This window comes from Onychomys torridus, chromosome 1, assembly GCF_903995425.1.
Source record: "Onychomys torridus chromosome 1, mOncTor1.1, whole genome shotgun sequence".
Lineage (NCBI taxonomy): Eukaryota > Metazoa > Chordata > Mammalia > Rodentia > Cricetidae > Onychomys > Onychomys torridus.
The window spans coordinates 95,742,818-95,760,312 of NC_050443.1; the positions used below are offsets into that span (position 1 = coordinate 95,742,818).

Here is a 17,495-nt window from a genome sequence, read left to right on the forward strand (position 1 = left end):
ATGAAGGCTTGGGCCAGGCTCTGGCAGTTCTCAGTAGAGCAGGAGGTGGAGCCAGACAACAAGAATCCTTGGTGGAGATGGCTCAGTGGGAGAAAGGGCTTGTCTCACAAACCTGAAGACTTTTGGATCTCCAGCACTATAACACCTGCCTATAATCCCAGCATGGTGAGAGGGAACAGAAGACAATGGATCCTGGAGGCTCACAGGCCAGCTAGCCTAGCCTAAGTGACAAAGTTCCAGGCCAATTAACAGACCTCATCTCACACAAAAGGCAGAGGATACCCAAGGACTGATACCCAACACCGTCCTCTGGCCTCCACAGGCCTTCTGTACACATACTCACCAATACCCCCACATGTACACACTCACCCTAAAATGCACACACACACACACACACACACACACACACACACACACACGCACACGCACACACACATGCACATGCATTCACAGAAGAAAGCAAGAAAAGATAAGTAATAAAACAACAGATTACTCCAATATTCAACCTTCACTCATGTTCTTGACATTCAGCAACACTCAGTAGGATTGACTGCTCCTTTCTGGAAATACTTTCTGCTCTGACTCCCAGGCAGCAAGCTTTCCTCTATCTGTGGCCTTACCCACCTCACAAAACAAACACCATGTTGTGCATTACCTGCGGACTGCTGGGACAATACCTTGCAACAAATAGACCAGGGTTTGGAATGTGAAATCATTTCCTTCATGCTCACTTGTGCATCAGCTGGGCCATCTTTCTTCTGAGTCTGGACCTGCCTCCCTTCTGCATCTGCAGCCAGCTGCAGGTCAGAGGGGGTGGTTCTGCAGCTCTTCGCTGGGAACTGTTGGCCGAACCACAATGGCACAGGCTCAGACAACTTTGGTGGCTTTCATCCATTACCAATGACTCACTATCCCATAAGCTAACCTAAGCATGCTCCCATGATGACCCCAAGAAGGCAGGAAGGTAGATGCAAAAGTGGCAAGGCCTGGATCAGAAGAACAGCCATGGCATCTCTCCACTTGGTGTTGGCCAAAGATGCACCAGGAGGTGAGACTCTTCCACACCAGTGCAAAGAAGGATGCAAATGTGTTCCAGATATTGGAAACCTGAGGCTTTGGGGACACCTGTGCAGGTGAATGCAGACTCTTTCAAGGAGTCCAAGTACCACATGTGATCATTCTCATTTAAACTAACTAAAATTAAGGCAAGCGTAGTTGCCTGCATCTGTAATCTTGGCATTTGGAAGTAGAAACAAGAAAATCAGGAATTCAAGGCCATGTTCAACTGTGCATTAAGTTAGATGCCTACCTGGCATGAATGAGACCCTGTCTGAAAAGAGAAAATAATAATAGTAATGAGAAGATGGAAAAAATGCTTGCTAGTTAAGCATGAAGGCCTGAGTTCAGATCCCCAGGACCCACATAAAAAGCCAAGTACCTTTAGTCCTAACACCAGGAGAAAGACAGGAAGATCCCTGGGGTTCACTGGCTATCCAGTTTAGCTAGTTGGTGAGCTCTAGGTTCAGTGAGAGACCCTGTCTCAAAAAAATAAGTTATAGAAAAGGACACCTTACATCACCTCTGGCCTATACACACACAAGAGCATTCACACATGCACACACATACCTGTAGCACACATGCACACAAATTAAAGAATAATAAATGAACTAACATTAAAAATTGTGTCCACATTTCAAGTGCTCAGCAGTTACTGGTGGCTACCATGGTGGGCAGCATAGATACCCCACATCTCCACCACCTGAGAAAGCACTGCCAAACAATGCCAAGCAATTGCAGCAGCACAGGGTCCAAGGCTTCCCACCCACAATGATCACATCTAAAGTGCAGTGTGAGACATGAAGACCCAGCAATCTGAAGAACGCTGGTTCTTTCTACAGAGCCCCAGAGGCATCCCGGTAACAAGGCAGTGATTTTGAGAGGTGCATCAACACAGGAAGGAGGCTTCCCCAACCATTCTAATTGAACATAAGGACTTAAAACTCCAGATCGGAAGCAGAGGGAAGCCTGCATTTAGCAGAGAAGGGACAGTGATTTGTGGAACACTATTATTAGGGAGCTGTGGCAGCCTCTTATTGCTGTGCAATTTACACGCTGCAGAAGTGGCAGCTTTTCATTTGCAAGTGGAGAGTTGCTGGTCTCTATGGCTCACTCTTCCCTTCTCCTTTCTGCTCCCCATTTCCTCCTTTTCCATGCTAAGCTTTCCAGCGCTATCTAGTCAGCAAATCTGTCCGGACCAAAGGCATGCAACTTAAAACAAGCTTCCTGCTGGAGGCTGGATGTTTGTAAGCATGTACTGGCAGTAATTTTTAGAAAAAGACAAAGAGTGGGTTCATCAACACCTACTTAAGGAAGACAACAACAAGAAGATAAATCAGTGTTTCTGACAAACTCAGGTACCAGATAAAAAGAGTTTTAAAGGTGTATTGTGAGGGGGGTGAATAAATATGAATTCCAAAAGAATAACAAATATTTTACAGTCTGCTATTATTCATCAGTAGATCACTGCTGCTATAAAATACCATGTTCCATGACACACTCCTATCCACACAGACACACACAATCTTATTTTCAGAGATGTTGAGTGTGCTCAGGAAGTCCAGTGGCACAAAAGCATGGCATACATGTTATGATTCCAGCTGCATAATATTCATGAGGCTGGGGAGATGGCTCTGTCAGTAAAGTGTTTGCCACGTGAGTGTGAGAACGTAAGTTCAGTCTTGCAGAACGCACATTCAAAAAGCCAGACATAGTGGCAGCTGCTTGGTTATACCAGCACTGGGGAAGAGGACTCCAGAGCTTGCTGGCCAGCTAGTCTAACCCATTGACAAACTATAGGTCAGTGATAGAACCTGCCTCTAAACACAAGGTAGAAGACACCTAAGGAATGACAGCCATGGTTAGTTAGCCTTCACATGCTTGCACCTCCACCTTCACATACACATATTAGCCAGCCCGCTAGGTAACATGTATGCAAATACATACATTGAAAATGAGACTAGAAGAAAAGGCAGCAACAGAAGTTCTCAGGCATCATTTCACTCTCTGGTACCCAGCACTCAATAGCTATCTGTGAATTGGTGTTATTTATGGGAACAGGCATCAAAAGCAGCAATTTCTTTTCTTTATTGTACTTTCCTATAGTCAGCATGTTTTCCATTTATCACTGGTTAAAAAAAAATATTTGCAAATACTTAGACCCTAGATTCACAGATAGCAGCTTTCAGACTGATGCAGATCATGGTAAACTTTGGCTGAACAGGGCCTATTTTAGGAGCTAGGCCACTGTGAAGTGTGGGGGCCTCGTGGTGACACTGCACTCCTCATATCCTGATCCTGTGTTTGTAGGTACTATCCAATGGGCCACCCAGCATCTGTCCATCTCTACTTCCTTGCCGACCGTTTCCAGGGCTTTCTGATCAAGCACCACGTGACTAACCTTGCTGTGAGCAAACTGGAGACACTGGAGACATGGATGATGCCAAAGAAAGTCTTCAAGATCGCAAGTCCCCCCAGTGACTTTGGGAGGCTTCAGTTTTCTGAGGTAAGAGGCCGAAGAATGTCAGTCTTAATTGTCTCCTAACGCTCTCTTGCTGGCCTCTGTGCTTCATCTGACACTTAGTATTGGAAATTGAGAAAGAGAATGTTTGTAGAGCCATAAAGATAAGTTTATTCTGTTCCTGGAGACAATTTCCCAGTCACAGATACTGGAACCAGCATCATAAACAATGCAAACAGAGAGGTATAGTAGTTTGTCAACATCTTGGAACAGAATCAGCCTAGGAGCATGGTCAATTATTTTAAGGCAAATTTTATTCTCTTATTTTTGCATCCCATCCATTGATTTCTTCTAAGCCTGTTTTAGTAATGAGCCAGTAACAAGGCAGCTTTCTTATGAAGTCATGGTATTAGTACCATTTAATGAATTAGGTAAGGTTTATGGATGTCTATTTTCTATTTAACTAGTTTCTAAATAACTGCTAAGACATGGAAAATCACAAAATTGATTCCACATCTCACTGGCCACAAATTCCATGCTTCATTTTATACTGTTAGTTTCCCCTTTTTCTTACCACAGGGACTACCTCCTAAACTCTAGAAGTAGGTGGGCTGGTGGCCATGTAAATGAGTGAATACATAGATGAATGAATGGGCAGATGGAGCTGATTGGTGATTAGATGAACTGTCAAACAAATGGATGGAGGATTGAAGCATGGGAGTATAGGTGGGTGTATGAATGGACAGATGGATTGATGGGTGACAGATGGACAGACAGATAAGTGATGGAAGGGTAGGCAATAGGATGGATGATGATGGATGATGGGTGAATGGATGGATGGACAGACAGATGCAAAGATGAACAGATGGATGAGAAATGGACAGAAATGTGAATTAATGAACATATAGGCAACAAGATAGATTGATGATGGAAGAATGGATGGATGGATGGATGGATGGATGGATGGATGGATGGATGGATAGGTGGATGGGTAGATGGATAGATTGGTGAGCAGAAGTGTCAGAGATGGCTGAGAAGGCTAACTGCAGATATATGGATCCATAAAATGTTGCTCCCCTCTGCCCACAAGAGCATCAGCTTTTAGAAATGATTTTTGGTTTGCATGATGGCTTCCTGGTACATCCTTGTCACACCATCCCTGCCTACAGGCCCAGAAGGCCCCACATGACCTGGCTACTGTTTGCCTCTCTACTCTTGTCCAATACTACACTATTTCTTGCTCACAGTTTCTGTGTCTTTGTCAAACAAAATGGCCTTATTCTTGACTTGAGCTTGTCATGTCCCTTTACCTAGACTGATTTCTCACAGGTTGTCCTGTATGTTTCAGTCTTTCATTTTTCAGTCATTCTGATCTAAATCCAAAGGGGCACCTTCAGAGACACCTTCCCTGACTAGCCCCTTGTATCACAATGGCAACATTAAACACCTGCTACTTCCTTAATTGCCTTTTTAGAATTTACCTTATAATGTCATCTTGCTGATTTATGCACATGTCTTTATTGTACACCAGAAAGCTGGACCTCTATCTGTTACTCACTGCTGCATCCTCTGCATGTATCCTTAGTGGAAAAGCCATGTCATTAGTAAGTGCTGAACACTGTTGAATGAATGTGACTGTCCCTGGGGCTGGGAAATGCTGGGAGGAAGTATGATGGACCTTGGGCCTCATGACCCCCACAAATGGGTTTGAGTGCCAGGGTAAAGTTGAAAAGTGACTTTTGATATGCAGAAACTTGAGAGTTTGGGAGTGTGAGGGAGAAATCTCACCTGCTTATGTCTCCTTGCTGGTCCTTCTTCACTCACCAGGGGCCTCTCTTTGCTTTGCCCCAGGACTGAATAGATTCCCTGTCAAACAAGCATGGATGAGTTTCTTGTAAACTCATGTTTTTAAGGAAGGTTCCATGGGGACTGACTAGCTCTGAGATGCTATGGCAGCCAGGTCCATAAATTACTGGAGTTAGCAGGGCAATTAGATGCTGCTCCAGTTGGATTCTGTTCTGGAGTCCCAAGCAGCCCATTGAAGACTTTCATGTCCCATTAAAGAGATGAATTCCTGGTGTCTGGGCTTTCCCTGTTCATCAGACTGCTGTTGGGTCACTGAGTACCTCTGGCAGTGACAAGAGAGAGTTGGCTATCACATGGCTAGTAATTTGTGAGTGTTTTCACTATGAATCCTGCAGCCCTTAATTCCACCATTAACAATGCAGGCACAGGAGGCAGAGCCCCTGACCTTGTATGTAGAACTTTTCTGGTCGTGTTTAATTAATGGCAAAGATACAGAGTTAATCAAGAAGGAAGGAAGATCTAAAGGGCCACTTATAAACAGTGTAAGGGTACCCTTGATATTAGCATGGTCTCAGGATCTTTTATAGTGGCAGATGGTCAACTGAGATAGATTTCTCTAGCATGCTGGCCCATGCCATTGATTGGAGAAGAGGGTGCTCACCAAGGACCTACAATATGCTAGATTCATGAGAGACAGCAGTGAGCCAGACAAGCTGTCTATTGTGCTGGAACGGAATTCTGCTGGGGCAGGCAGACAAGTAGTGAGTGAAGAAAAAAACAGTTCACCTAATGGCAAGTATTTCAGAACAAAAGGAAATCTATTCATGGGGTTGCTCAGGATCAGGAGGCTGGTGAAGGCAATCTCTGATAGGATGGTTTCTTCTGGGAGTCTTTTAAAAATAGATAAGGTTCAAGCTGAAACTTATTTTTTAAAAAAAAGCCATCTCACCCATGGGAAGATCTAGAACATTCTGAGTGGAGAACAGCATAGGCAGATGTCCTGAGATTCTGGGCAGAAGCTTGGCATGCTGAAGAAGAAGCAAAGCCAGAGCATGCTGAATGAATGAGATGGAGAGTGGTTTAGGTCATGGTTGGTGATGATGGGGTTAGGAGCTGGGAAGCAGTATAGGAGGCTTGAACTTGAACATTTATTTAAACTTCTGCAATAGCCCATTTTGCAATGAATGATTGTAGACTTCCATACTAAGGCAATGTGGAAGATGACAGACATGACAGAGGTGACAGAAATGGGACTACTGAGAGGGAGACTCCCTCTCCTCACACTTCAGGCAGGAGGCATGTAACATCCTTCATGCTCCTTGGTTTAAGACAAGACTCCACTTTTTGTGAGCTGATACACACTCTCCAACTTAAGTGACTCTGAGAATACAGATTTCAGGTAACTGTACACCTCCATTCCTTTATAAAATATAAGAGCAATGCTCCAAAGAGCTCCCTGAGCAGTTACAAATTCATTCTGTATGACCCCAGCATGGCTTTGTGACGATTTTTTTTTTGTTAGTAGTGTTACAAGAGTGGGTTCCAGAGTATAGTTATAGAGAGAAGTCTGTCAGCTCAACCCTGATCATTAAGTATGTGTTCAAGTTTGAGGTAGGTGGGTAAATAGATGGGTGAATACACAGACAGACATAATGACCAGTAAATGATAGAGTAATACACAGATACTTAGACATGATGGATGGATGGATGGATGGATGGATGGATGGATAGATGGATGGATGGATTCCTTGGTTGATGATATTCAGGATAGTGTAGAGTTATTGTTTCATGGGACATAGTTACTGTGAAGTAAGTAATTTATAGGTAGTGCATATTGACAGGAGATGGATGGATGGGTAGATGTATGGACAGTTGGACGGATGGATCGATGGATCAATGTATAGATGGATGGATCGATCAATTGATCAAAGGATTGATGTATAGATGGATGGATGTATAGATGGATGGATGGACAGGCAAATAGATGATCCACCACTGGTAGACTTCTTGGACTCGCACAGTAAGTTATTGACTCTGAGCATCAGTTTCATCTGCACACTGAGAAAAGCGACAAAGTTCTCCTCTTCACAGTCTTCACAGATGAGACTATCACATGAGCAGGTACACACAGATGCTCCACTTCATGCCTGGCCAGTGTGAGCCTTTGGTGTTGACATGGAACTATGTGTCCTAGGTGAAGAGTAGATATAGTAATTCCACTATGTAAGGCAAGAACACAGAGAAAGAAGTTCAGCTACTGCTTCCTGTGCATGGACAGAAACTTCTCCAGTGGACGTGTATAGCCAGCCACACTTTCACCTCAACCTATACACGTGAACACATGCAAACACACACACACACACACACACACACACAGAGAGAGAGAGAGAGAGAGAGAGAGAGAGAGAGAGAGAGAGAGAGAGAGAGAGAACAGCTTTACATTGTGTTCAGTGTCTGCCACTGACATACCTATGTGCACACGTCAGAAATAGGGAGCATCCCCCTTTTTTTAGTAAGAAGACCCTCTCATTTAATCTGGTCTAAACCATCAACATGGCTCAGTACCAAGCATAGCTCAGTACCTATTGGGCAAACATTGCTTGAGCACTTACTATGTGCTCTGCCCTCTTGGGGGAACCATAGAAGAGTTGAGATCCACACAGAGCAGGCTCTCTTCTCACAGGTTTACATTACAGCAGAGGGAAGTGATGTGTTAAGATGTTCAGGGAGCCCTAAGGATACCTCTCAAATAAGGGGCTGGCTATGAAAAGGTGTGAGGAGGTAGGGCATTCCATTCAGAGATGAGGAGGGGTCACTTGGTAAGGTAAAAGGCCTGGAAGAAGGCACATATGGAACACAATAGGTAGATGGTAGTGGAGGGAAGGAACACTTGGGGACCATAGTGAGGAGTTAGTTCAGATCCCAAGACAGTAAGAAGACCTGAATAGTGAAGCAGCATGTGACAGTTCCCTGATTCCTGAATGAAGAGTAGCTTGAAGGTGGCAGAGTGGAAGGAGGAAAGCCAAGAGACTTGCCATGCAGCGACCCAGCTGGTGCATGGGAAAAGTGGATGTAAAACATGTCCGGTCTCCAGGGTCCAAAGCAGAATGCTTTGAAAAGCCAAAGCCAGGCCTCCACCCTTATGCATAAGGACCACACCAAATGCAGGTGTGCCACTTGTGGAAGCAGAGGCCCAAGAGGAGCCCAGCCTCACCAGCTGAGTGGCAGGCTATTACTTGGAATGACATGCAGGACAGTGTTTAGTTACATTTGCATCTGGTTCCTGGGTTTGAGGTTTGGAGTCAAAGCACACAGCATAGTCTTGGTACAGAGGGGTGCCAGTGCCCTGGAATCCCCACCTGAACAGAGGTTCCATGAGTCGCAAGTGACTTGGAGCCTCAGTCTCCTCATCAGTGAAATGGGTAAGTACAACCATGGACTTTCCTGGGACTCTGATATCAGGATTTGTTTTCATATTTCAGGTTGGCACTGATTGGGATGCCAAGGAGAGGCTGTTCCGGAACTTTGGCGGTCTCTTGGGGCCCATGGATGAGCCCGTGGGGATGCAGAAATGGGGAAAGGGGCCGAATGTGACTGTGACTGTTATCTGGGTGGATCCTGTCAATGTCATCGCAGCCACCTATGATATCCTAATCGAATCCACTGCAGAATTCACACACTACAAACCCCCTTTGAATCTGCCTCTGAGGCCTGGGGTCTGGACAGTAAAAATTCTCCATCACTGGGTGCCAGTTGCAGAGACCAAATTCCTTGTCGCACCTCTGACCTTCTCGAACAAGCAGCCCATCAAACCAGGTGAGTACTTGCATGGTCCTTGCAAAGGAGAGCATCCGTCCTCATGAACCCCAGAGATCCTGTGCCCAACATAGATAGCATGGGCTGCCTTGAAAACAGCAAAGCTTCCCCACTTGGGATTTTCTTTCCTACTTGTTTACCCTCTAGAACTTGCTCATTCCTTCTTTGTGCACAGAGGAAAAGCCATATGTTTGAGTATTTATCAGCTGTGGGCCCACTGGACTTCCACAAGGCTTTACTCATATTTAAGACAAGATGGGGACTAATCCTAGGCACACACTGAATTTTAGCATGGCTTCTTGGCTGTATAGAAAACAATAATTACTGTTGGAATTCTGCTCATAGAAAATGTGATACCCTAAGTAAAAAGGAGAAGCCACACACTGGTGGAAGATATTTGCTCCCCAAAATACACTAAAAAATCTCATAAACAAGAGTTCAGCAGACTATGAGCCCCAGTCAAATATGGCCACTTTTGGTCTTTGTAGACATCTCACAGGAACCGGTCATGAACACTTGTGGACATCATGCCTATGTCTGCTTTGGGGCTTTGGTGGCCAACACCAACAGTTGGGACAGAGACTGTGTGGCTTGAAAATCAGTCATTTATCCTCTGAAGACGGTGACTGCCATTGGCAGCTATAGAAGAGAGAGGAAAGGAAATAGAAAGTATAAATTCCCCTACATGTATGTAATATAAAAAACCTTACCCTTGTTAATAATGGGAGATGATAATGAAATACAGAAACAAAAAGAAGTTCCAAAGTGGGAAATAAATGTGTGCTTGTGACAGTTGGACAGTGTCATAGGGCTGGTCAGAGATGCATAGACATATAGCCAAGGCTCCTGAGAGATGAATATGTAGGATGAGTTTGTGGGATGGGTGAACCCCTTCTCCTCATATTGAACATACACACACCTACTACACAGAAGTCCCACACTTAGGTATAGGCTCAAGCAGAAATAAAGGAAAGAATCATAGCAGAATTGTTCATAGAACACAGGACCACAAACAATCCATAAGTTTCCACACATAAAAGGATAGTGTATAGTCTGCTTACACAGTAGAGTCTCAAGTAGTTGAGACAGCAGTAAAGGCTAGCCACATGCAACTATAAATAGTTGCATGATGGATGAGGAAAACCGATCAATAAGCAAGCCATAATTAAGATTACTTCATTTAAGTTTCAAAACTAGGAAAAATAACAATATATTAAGTATTTCAGGATTAATGTCTCAGCAGGAAGCTAAAACAGAAAGGCAGTTGCTAACATATGCCTCTGGCCATTGTTTCACAGTGTGCATGGTGGACAGAGGGAGGGATACTTGACCCCTAATGGCCCACTTGTTTTTATTCCAGGCAAAGAGTTTACACTTGAATTTCTATTTTTCCTACACCTTCTTTTGTCAATAAAATCTTTAGGTTTTTTGTTTTTTTTGTTTGTTTGGCTAAATTCTTACCCTTCAGATATGGACAGTTGGAGAACATCTTTCTAACATCTTTTTGCAGCCTTTTAAATCATAAGCACAAGCATGTGTCTTAAAGCACCAAAACATGGTTAGAATGCCATGGTACATTTTGTACCAAACAGGAATTGTAGCTTTCTCAGTCAGTATGTGCAAGTTGCCAGCCACAGGGATTCCACAGTTAAAGAGCTACAGGCTGTTCCTTACTGGATATGGTACCTTCTGTTGTCTGATGATGACATTGTTACAGAAAGTGCTACAAGGAAGATTCTAGAACATGAAATTACATGTGCCCAGGCGCACAAGACAGACTCGTAGAAACAGGATTTCTGAGACTCCCAGTACAAACACCCCTCAGTGTCTATAAAGAATTGGCTCCAGATTCTTCCTTGATGATTAAAAACTACAGGTGTATTAATCCCTTCTAGAAAAGGGCATAGTTTTTTTCACATAATCTATGCACATCCTCCCATTTACTGTAGATCATCTCTAGATGGCTCTTAATGCCTAATACAATACAGATGTATACACACAGCTGTGGCATGCTGCTCAAGGGATGATGACAAGAAGAACAATGTGGGCGTGGTCAGCACACACACACACACACACACAATTTTCCCCAGGAACTTCTCTGAGATACAGAGAGGGGTGGATATCTAGACTGTCCATCTGCATGTTACACAACACAAGCCCAGCAGCTAGATACACATGACAGTCCTGCTAAGCAGGAAGCATTCTTGGCAGGCACCAAGTGCTGTACTGATAACGAGGGTCGGGAAGGCATAGATGTGGGATGGTGCCTGCAGTCCTGAAAATAGGGTCTTGGCATGAATTCTGATAGTTCTTGTGAAGTCTTTGTGCTGAAGAAGCCAATATCTAGATACCTGGTATTTTCTTGAGATTGAAACCTGGGCCTCCGTTCCCAGAATCAGCCAAGGCAGAGCATACCTATTTAATGTCTTCAAGTGTTCGTTCATGGGGCACCCATTGCATCTCTGAAGATCTAAAATCCAAGTGTGAAGAAGGGAGATGGGAATCACACATCCTCCCTGCCTCAAGTACAGTATAGGACAGTACAAAAGATGCTCTCAATCCACCCATCCCAAAAGGGAAGCCCAGGACCCTGCTCATGGTCCTGGTCTCTCCATTTTTCTTTCTGTGGTTTCCAGGGAGTTGGGAGCTATTCCCGCCATTCCCAGAAAGACCTTGGGGTCAGTTCTACCCCGGAGGAAACAGTTCCCCTATTGGCAGTAATTGTATTTGTTAATGAGACAAGGAACACTGAGGTGGGTGTAATGCAATTTGAGAAATGATTCATCTTGAGTAATTTGCTATTGTTGCATCCCCGGTAATCTCAAGAAATCTGATGAGGTGGAATTGAGGAAAATTTAATTATGGAGGCAAGCCTCCAAGCTGATGCCGTAATGCCATTTCCAACATTAACCTCATTTCTCATAAAGTGTTTTTTTTTTTTTTCCCCTGAATCAACCACAGTATTTTGCTCCCAATATTCAATGTCTGTTATCTGTTCCTTTTGCTTTGGATTATCCTACCTTTTGTCAGCCTCAATTACATGCTCCTACCTCTGCAGGATAGAAGCACAAAGAGACTCTCATAGAGAAGTTAGGATGTGTACCAAAGACAGAAGGCCCTGCTCTCCTGGCACATCCTGCTGGTGCTACCAACCCTGTGTTCCAGTACCCTGGCTATGGCCAAAACCTAATTTATTGAACTTCAGTTTGACTAAGAATAAGAACCTCTTCAAATAGGACACACCTTGTTTGTCTCCTCCACTGCCAAACTCTTATGGTTTCTTTATCCTCTCTTTAGTGGGAAGAAGACTCAGAAGTCCTCTTGTGTCCCTGGCTTTGATTACAAACTCTGAATTAATAACCAAGCCTCCTATGGGTCTAACTAACTGGTGCCAGGTTGAGTGTCCATATTCGCCATATATAGGGACAACAAGCTTTCATAAGGCTGGTGCCAAAATAAAAAGATAACAACCCTGCCTTAGCAGCAAGCTAGTGGTTGTACCTGCATAGAGCATCATGGTGGACAGCACAGCTTTGGAGTCAGACCACTCTGGATTGAACTGACTATAGCATCTGTTTCCTCATCTATAAAATGAATGAGATAAAACCAGCCCTATTGTTTTCTGAGTGAGAGGATTATGAACTAATAGCAGTCAATGCATTACCCCCAGAGCTGAACGGGAGGCTTCCCCCCACCCCATCTTATCAATGAAGAAGCTAGGACATAAGTCAGAAGTCACACACCTTGTATGTGGGATTTGGGTCTTGAGGCCATTCAGCCCAACTAGATTCCACAGACAGAAAGGCTGACATCCAGGGGGTGATCAAGAGTTGTTAAGAGGGCACCCCACCCCACTCTGGCCCACACTGCGTGCTTCCAAGGACCACTTTGCAGAACTGAGTTCACACGCCATCCTTTGGACCAGGCTGCCAGGGAAGCAAGAATCTGCAGCTTCTCCAGAGTTTATGGCAGTCACTCGGCAGCCATGCCTTGGCTTTGAGGCCAACAAACTTGAGTTCATGTTCTAGCTCCAACAATTATTACTTGTGTGATTTGGTAATGAGGCCTTACCTTTGCTGTTTCCTATACCTGGAATTCTCCTCTCTGGCCTTACACATATCAATCAACACTTCATTCAAATATCACCTCCTCAGGAAAGTCTTCCCTACCTACCCCAGACTACTCTCTAAGCCAGAGCATAGTAAACTTTTCCCATAAATGATATGTAGTGAATATTTTCAGCTTTTAAAAAAAAAGTGCTGCCTCTGTCTCAAACTATACACATCCTCAACTATACACATCCACTAACATTCCAGAGCAGTAGCAGAGAATACATGAGCAAGCAGGCAGAGCCATGTTCCTATGAAACTTTACAAAAACAGAAGGTGGGCTGTATTTGGCTGAAGGCCCATACTATGCTGGGCTCAGTTCCCTGCTTATCACCTTCGTGATGTTTATCATTACTTGAAAGGACCTTTATTACCAGCTCATGTATTTCCTTATCATTGACAATCTTTCTCCCCTCTGAACCTGGTGTATTTGGGTGCCACTGTAGGCCCACCTCTCTGGCTATCTGGTTCATCCCATCATCTAGCACAGAAGCTGGTCACTACATTTAGCATATCTGTGCCCAAGAAATAAATCACCCATCACCTTTCATATCAGAGAGGTTTAGTACAAAGCAGATGCTGAAAATTAAGTGTTCAGACCAGGGAGGTAGCTGAGTCTGTGACATGTTTGTCATCAAGCAAGGGGGCCTAAGTTTGCATCCTCAGCTCCCACATTTAAAAAAAAAAAAAAACAGGTATAGAGTCATGCACCTGAAACCTCAGTGCTGGATGCTGAGCAGGCAGATCCCTGGAGCTCAGCACCAAACCACACAACTGGACAGATGAGCTGCAGATTGAGTAAGAGACCTGCCTCAAAAATAATAAGGTATAGAGAGCTATTGAGATGACTCAGTGGATAAAGGCACTTGCCCTGGGAGAAGCAGAAACCCATACACATGCACACGTGCATACACACACACACACGCACACGCACACGTACACGCACACGCACACATACACACACACTACACATAAATACAAGTAACAAATCAATCTTGAAAGAATGTATTGTTTAATCAATAAATGTCTGGACCACTGAAGGCAACCTGCAAGTGTGTGTCAGTAAGTAAAGGTGCCATGCCTTGCATACATGAGATTGTCCAGTGAGTTCAGGGAGCTGATGCCCAGTGTTCCTTGGTGCACTGGTTCACAGTAAGTAGATACCTGATTGATGACTCTTCTAAACACCTCGTTGTTTCCTTTGGCTTTCAGAGGAGGCATTGAAGCTGCACAATGGGCCACCTCACAGTGCCTACATGGAGCAGAGTTTCCAGAGCCTAAACCCGGTCCTCAGCCTGCCCATCAATCCTGCCCAAGTGGAGCAGGCCCGGAAGAACGCAGCCTCCAGCGGGACAGCACTAGAAGCCTGGCTGGACTCGCTCGTGGGTGGGACTTGGACTGCCATGGACATCTGTGCCACAGGCCCCACCGCCTGCCCAGTCATGCAGACCTGTAGCCAGACAGCCTGGAGTTCCTTCAGCCCTGACCCCAAATCAGAGCTGGGTGCAGTCAAGCCCGATGGCCGGCTCAGGTAGCAGTGGCCACATGGGACCGATGGAGCCTCAATCCCGGCCTCCTCCCTTGTATGGGGGTTGCCTTTTGTACAAGGATCTCTGCTGCCTGTAGAATGATGAAGAGAGGGTTTGGAGGCCAGAGAAGAGTCAGCAGCCTGTATTTGTCAAGCTGGCCTCTGGAATAGGTGACTCAGTCCCAGGGCCACAGTGGTCTCCCCTCTTCCGGTTGCTTCTCAGTCTTGCAGGCTCCTGTTCTCTCCCTCCAACGGCCTGCACTTGTCCCTTTACAAGTGAGTTTTAAGCTTTTATTTTGAGCAGCAGAACTTTGTTTACTCAGCACAGTCAGAGGTGGAAGTGTAAGATCAGGATGAAATCTAGGCTGCTCCGGTTGAAGCTGAGGTGTGTGAGGTTCCTGCCTGAAGCTCAGCCCACCGGGTGATCCTTTCTCCAAGGGCATCTCCAAGGTACCTCTTCTGAACCCAAGGGCTCTGTTTTAGCCAGTTTGACAAGCACTGCCCTGACCAAGGGTGGGATCTCCATCCTGGCCCTTCCATTTATCTCTTGATTTCTGTGGCTGGGAAACCCTGTGCCCATGCTAAAAGCAGCAAGCTGCTGGTGGCCATGCTCCTGGCCTTTCCCGGGAGGCAGGGATGTGGGAGAATTCCAAGGTTCCTGTTACCACTCAGTGAGCTATTTTCCCTGCAAACCAGAGGTTCAAAAAGAAGTGGCCAAGGTTCCCCAGACATGTGACTGCCAACTTGCCCTCTGTCCAGGTCAGCCTCTTCCAAGGCTGTCACAACTGGTAGCCGGAACAGGGTAAAACATAGAGAGCTGGAGTTTCAATTCTGCTCCTGCCCCTGGGCTGGGAGACAGCTACTGTGGCCTCTTTGGTACTTGAAAAGGAAGCAGCAGAGAACCAAGGCTCTGAATCTCAAAGGGGGGTTCCTTGGACCCAAGCTTCTAGGCAGGATGGCAACAGAGAACCACCCCTTCTGTTCTGAGGTCAGGTACCCCAAACCTTTGTGAACTGTGCACTTGGTGCTGTTGACTGTGACCAAACTGCATGGATCAAGACTTCTTTCACCCAGGAACAAACATTTCAGATCGGGTCCTTCATTTCATACCCTCCCTCGCCTAGGGTGCCAACAGGCTTGATCTGGCTAAACCACATAAAAGGAAGGTTGAGTTTCAAAATAGGGAAGGTGGTTCAAAAAATAGTGTTATTCATATTGCTTGAGGTACCAGAAACCCAAGGGTTTTCATGCCATGTGTATTCTGGGGAGGGCACTGAGGAGGAACATCCCCTTCCTCATTGAGTCCTCCAAAAGACAAAGTTCCCTGGGGAAAGTTGCGTCCATCCTTATATCTCTCCCAGCATGGATAAGAAGATACTGAAGTCCACCTTGATGGTGTGTCCAGTACACAGTCCCTTCCCCATCTAACATGGCGGGCATAGAAAAGGGATCCTTGGTATTTATTATTTATATGTTTTAGTCAATGACTAATTAGTAGGTGCTGTTTTTGCAGCTTGTCAATTACGTTATCTTACTAACTAAAATTGCCTTTATTCACAAAAGGCTCCCCCTTCCCTATCTTCCCTGGTCTGCCTGCCTCTCTCTCTCATTTTCACTGTTTCTATCTCTCAGTGTCCACCCTACACCCTTCTGGTTCTTAGAACAAAGCAGGGATGTCAGATACCATGGCAGAGTTGCAACCAGTGCCATCACTGTCAGAAAGTTGACCCATGTGGATGGCTGGAACCTCCCTTTTGCTTACATAGGATTTTGGTCTCATCTGTCCCTCTAAATTCAAAAATATTGGAGTGCCTGAGTACCCCCCTTACCCTGACCCCCACCCCATGGACTACCACCCCTTGGTTAGGGTGAAGTGTGCCAAGTGTAAAACTCAAGGTCCACCCAGTTGCTCTACACATCGGGGCTTCTCATGACCAGTTTAACCATGAGCACAAGCTATCCCTAGCAGAGGAAGACAGAGTCCTTCCAAGAGTGGTTGCTCTGAGGAGGAGGACCAGGGACCCAGCCAGGACAACTCAGGAGGCAGCTACTGTCTGCTGGTCCTAGAGCCATTGGGTATCTTTCTCTAAAAACCCATAGGATTTACGCTGGTTTTACAAACACATGGAAACATTGAGCCTGGCATCCCATCCTCTCAATGCCTCCAGTCTTTGCCTTGGTCAAAGCTTCCCTGGGACTGTAAAACCTCTGGGAGTGCCCCTCTTCACCCCTCTTCTGCTAGAGATTTGTATATTCTGTCCTGGAAGGTCCTGGGAGCCACAGACTATGAGACCCAGTGACACTCAATGACATTTTCTATACTGGAGCTAGTTGGGAAGGGCAAAGCTGACTTTGTATCCCCAGCTCCTTCCTCACTCACCACAACTAATTTGGAGTATTTGTTTCCTCTATTTTGGACCCATAAAATTATTTTCATGGATAGTGCTTTCAGTTTTTAAAAAAATGGAGAATTTAAAACAAGTTCATCATAATTTAAGAAAAGATGTTTTCCTATGGAAAATGGCTTAAATCCTTATTTGTTGATGTCTTCCTGCTGAAAACAATATGTTTGTTGGAGGCCATGGCTAAAGCCACAGCCTTGAGAGGTGGCTGCCTGAGGGTTTTGGAAGCACACAACCATCATCTATAGGAACCTTTAAGTCAGCAGTCTGCAGAAGCAAGAAGCCATGGGCTTAACTGCTGACCAGGGCCCTGGACA

The 17,495-nt window shown here is 45.2% G+C and overlaps 1 protein-coding gene across 1 annotated transcript in view; it reads left to right on the top strand.

The window, feature by feature from the left end:
- Positions 1-17,244, top strand: part of Xylt1 (xylosyltransferase 1) — a 296,256-nt gene extending 279,012 nt beyond the window's left edge. The window contains exons 10-12 of the mRNA XM_036190272.1: positions 3,367-3,562; positions 8,806-9,139; positions 14,461-17,244. Of these exons, the coding sequence (XP_036046165.1) occupies positions 3,367-3,562; positions 8,806-9,139; positions 14,461-14,783 (853 nt within the window). The 3' untranslated portion in view covers positions 14,784-17,244. The remainder of the gene's footprint in view (positions 1-3,366; positions 3,563-8,805; positions 9,140-14,460) is intronic.
- The last annotated feature ends 251 nt before the right edge of the window (positions 17,245-17,495 follow it).